General features: G+C 36.6%; 1 protein-coding gene across 1 annotated transcript; it reads right to left on the reverse strand.

Annotated features, from left to right (window-relative positions):
* Nucleotides 1–211: 211 nt before the first annotated feature.
* On the reverse strand, nucleotides 212–4,015 carry LOC116175608. Its single transcript, XM_031493853.1, has one exon. It carries the CDS (start codon nucleotides 4,013–4,015, stop codon nucleotides 212–214), a length of 3,804 nt encoding a protein of 1,267 aa, XP_031349713.1.
* Nucleotides 4,016–4,803: the final 788 nt, after the last annotated feature.

Consider the following 4,803-nt stretch of genomic DNA (forward strand, 5'->3'; position numbering starts at 1 on the left):
ATCGAAAATTTATCACGATTACAATACTTTCCTTTATACATACTTTGTATGTAGAGGGAAAGTAACAATGGAGGCCTAACAGGTTTCTTTGTTAAGAATTAATCTATTGTAGGTCTGGTTAAGTAAAAAAAAAGTGTGGGTTGGTAAATTAATAGATTGATATAGAAAAACTAATTCAAAAATACATTAGGAGGGATACCAAATCTGCACATTAATCAACATCCATCGGGTTATCGGCAACATCTTGAGGTTTATCAATAGCATAATGGCCCCACGGAAGAGTGTTAAATGAGCCGGGAATTAGATACCTCTTATCGTCTTCGGGACTTAGAGCAATTTTCGACTGTGTTATAGAATACACTTGATGTTTATCTGTCCGAATCAAATTTTGAGATGCTGTTTTGCGCTTAAATGTCTCCAGACATTCCACATAATCATCAAAAGAAATTTTAGTCTCGACTACACTTTTCTTTACTCCCTTTGCCTTTTTTATCAAACCATAATTTTTAATAATCGTAGCAATTTCATCCTCCTCATACTCTTCCGCTTCTAATTTCTGACGCAATTTTATTAAATCATCCTTGGTGGTTAATACTTTGGTCGTGTACAGTTTAGATCGCAATCCTACATAATCAGTCATTACTTTCCCATTATTTTCATCCTTCATCATACCCAAGACTTTCTTATTTACAAGAGGTATGTCATATGGGTTGTTAGGGTTAAAATCGCTGGTATCGTAATATTTAAAACAATCGCTTTTAATAACCATATACGGGTCTTGCTCTCGAATTTCATAAATTAAACTATCGGTATCAGTATAAACGGCAGTACAGTTACCTCCAAATCTATCCATCATGTAGTCGTAGTGAAAGCTGTATATGGTCGTCTTAGCTAAATCAAGAATGGCTTGACCTACGTATATAGGTTTATTTAAATATACTTCAAGCTTATTCATTTCTACCGCCACCAAGTTCTCATTAAATATAACGCAAGATTTAAATTCTGGTTTTGAGATATATGATTCTGCACCATAACGACCCTCCCATTTGGATAATAATTTAACGTCAAGTCGTTTTCTAACATTTTCCATGGTCTTCCCAAAGACTGCGTTGTTCATCAACTTAAACAAGTTCTTCTCAAATTCATTCTTGGCATTTCTTCTTAGGTTCGTATTCAAGTCAATGTAGGACTTTAGCCAAGGGGACTGTTTAAATTTTAGTACTCTATGTACTTTAGTGAGAACTAAGCCGTGAGCTAATGCTTGTTTCAAGGCGCGATAGTGGATGACGTATTTTTCTTTATGATTTAGGGTTGCCATGAGTTTTGAAGTTTCTTTAGCTCTAGATGGTGGTTTCATGGTTTTCGGGTTGATATGTAATGCACAGAATGGTAAATCTTGATGTAAGTCATGCAACTGCTTTGGATACTCCAAATCAACTTCTAGAATGTAGCCTTCATTTGCATCATCCGGGATCATAGTAACATCGATGTTGGCATCTACCCATTGAAACCCCCCATAAGGAAGATATTGACTCATACTCCATCCATATTGGTTATTAATATCATTGTACATCAAATATACATCAGGTTTCGCTGAATCATACTTGGGCATGTATTTATTATTTGCGTGGACTCTTCTCTTAGAGCAGACTTGACTCAAACCTCCTCGAATACCTCGCTCAATAAAAAGAAACATATCTTGGTCGGTAAGGAGTTCCAACTCTTGCCGCGTGTGTTTCAACATGGCATCCCAAGTAAAGCCTGGCAGTGTAAAGTAGTGGGCTGGATCTAAATCATAAGTACTAATACAGCTTGATCTAAATAGTTCAAATACATCCGCAAGGAGGAGAATATCGGTCTTCATATATAACTCAACGTATTGACCTAAATTGTTGCAGTTAAATTTGCTCCACACCTCTTGAGCTCTACGATACATCCTACGGGGACAAGGCTTATCTTCCAATTTATTGTAAAACGCATCTTGAGGAGGGAGGCAAGGCTCATCGAAACGGGTAAATGAGTCTAAATAATCATACGGCATAATACCCTTTTTAGTTAAAAGATTAAATTGATCTTCAGGTAGAGCAAAGAATTGTGACTTGAGATTGGGAAATTCTGTTAGAGCTGATGATAATTTATCTAAGGATGATGCCATAAACCGGAAGCTATCTATAAATCTAAAGTTGATGCGTGACTCGTTGATATGTTTGGTAAAAGAGATATATTTTTCTTTGGTTATAGGAAGCAAGTCGATTTTACCACCCATTCTAGTGGCAATATCCGTTATAAGAAAGTGAGCGTCATATCCACTCAAGTTGTGGAATACTACCGGAATTGTATGAGTGTCCTGATAGTTGACGTTACAAATTTCACATGCAGCTCCGCGGAAGTTGTTCTCTGGAATGAGGTGATTGTGATCTCGAACCTTCTTCTGCCCTGCTGTAAATGGCTGTTCGCAAATGTGGCAGTGAGTTGCTGTTTGGAATTCGATTTCTTGTTGTGGAGTCATTTGCATCTTATAGGGGCAAAGAAACACAGTAGAGACATCTTCCGCGAGTTGATTCATCTCGTCAGCAAACCACCGCATACAATCTTCACCACGGTAACTATTGTAGAATGAAAGAGATTCGTCATATGAGCACTTGAAGTAGTATCCCACAGCTGCCGGAATATGTTGCTGGTATGCGGTCTTTTTCGCGCTAGGTTTCAGGACACTCTCGAGATCTGCATATACTACGAAGGGGGCTTTTATTTTATTTTTAAAATTTTTAAACTTCAACGTCTTTTTTTCTTCCGTAGGCATCTTGATTGCGGTATCATTCTTCTGCATACAATCTCCAGTATGCTTAATTAATTTGTCTTCAGAATGAAAATAGTGTAAACATCTATCACAAACATATTTTTGTCCATTCCTTTTGCCTAACTTTTTAGATACTAGCCGTGAAAGATTTTTGATCCAAACATAATGGAATTTAGTGGGTTGTTCATAGCAGTCTTGCACTAAAAGCAGGTTCACATGTTTATCCATCTTTTCCTTAGTTAGGTATGTAGGCAGGGTACTAAACTGATCCTTTTTCTCTTTCTTCAAAATGTACACATTAATGGAGATATTGTTCTGTTTTTCAAAATTCGAAATTTGTCTCATGGTCATCGGAAACTGGATCCCTTTTAGCTTAAGCACAGACGAGTAGTGAGGGTATTTAGATATTCTTTGAGGATGTTTATCAGCAGGATATAATGCTGAAACCACCGCCCACGCAAAGCACGCATGATCCTCGTTCTTGACGTTAACACAGGCCTTTTTTGTTTGAATTTGCGGAGGTAACTCAACATATGAAGACCCAAGTTGAGGTGTAAATTTGTTAAAATTAACCCCTAAATTAACGACGGCTCGAAGTGCCCAACCGCTGTTACATTCCTGAAACTCCGATAACTTCTTCATTAGGGGTTTACTAACCTTTTCCTCAAACCACTCTTCTATGTCAGTACCTCTATATATTGCCGCATTTGATGTTGTGAAGTACTTATATTCGTTGAGAGTTTTTTCCCCTTGAGTAATCACAAATTCCCCGCAAAAAATCGCATTTACTTTCACAGCCTCGTCTTTTTTCAAGGCGTTGAAAACCTGTCGTTTGAAGATTACCTTACAGTCCACTAAGAAGCGGCTGGGGTCTTTATGTTTGAGATTAGTAATAACACCAGTCCGTATTCTATTACTAAAAGCTGAAATGGAGTCATCCCAATGAACGCGATGCTTTGCGGTTTCTTTGTTCAATGCTATACCCTGGCCCCTCTTTTGTTCTAATTTAAAATGCTTACGCATCGATTTAATATTACGTAAACAAGCCTCATGATGTTGTTTTTCACCTATAGGTAAAGCTCCACGCAAAGAATTCCGAATCCTACGTGTCGCTTTATCACACTCTCTTATCCCTTCCCTAACTGATTTATCGCTGTAATTAGTTCTTAACACACCTAAAATACCTGCAATGTGTTTCACTAAATCTGCAAACATCTTACACGTCTAATGAATTTTAACAATAAACTAAAAAAACCTACTGCTAATAAAAATAAAACTCACCAACACGACTAATAAACAAAAACGTCTAAACACAACGAATACTAGAGCAGTAATGGAAAAAATCTGAATAATGCACCTTTTATAGCGAGCTGAAGTTACGTGTACCTGTACGTGTAATCAATTTTAATAATAAATTAAAAAACTATTAATAATAAAAATAAAACTCACCAACACGACTAATAAACACAACACGTCTAAACACAACGAATACTAGAGCAGGAATGGAAAAAATCTGAATAATTCCTCTTTTATAACGCGCTTCGAAGTTACGTGCACGTCAAATAATAATAAATTTAAAAGAATAACTACTACTGCTAATAATAATAAAACTCACCAACAGATAGGTAACTAATAAACACACAAACGCAACGACTAATTGCAAGCAATACTCGAATAGAAATGGGAAAAAATTTGAATAATCACCCTTTTATAAGGCGCGAAAATGCAATTTCTAATGAGAGTGTGTATATTTCTGCGAAATGATGATCGCTCTCCTCGGCTCTCGTTTCAGAAAAGAACAAAGTCGATTCATCACTATTTTTTACACCCGTGCGGCGTGCTTCCGAACTCAGGCCATTTTAAAATTTGAAACACATTATTGTACTTATTTGTTTATAATTATTTACTTTCATCTCCAATCCAACAAGAACACGACAGGCGCTTTGAATAATAGTGTTGAGGTAAGCATTTTCAATTAGACGTTTGCTATACGTAAAATTACA

This window comes from Photinus pyralis, unplaced genomic scaffold, assembly GCF_008802855.1.
Source record: "Photinus pyralis isolate 1611_PpyrPB1 unplaced genomic scaffold, Ppyr1.3 Ppyr1.4_LG1, whole genome shotgun sequence".
Classification (NCBI taxonomy): Eukaryota; Metazoa; Arthropoda; class Insecta; order Coleoptera; family Lampyridae; genus Photinus; species Photinus pyralis.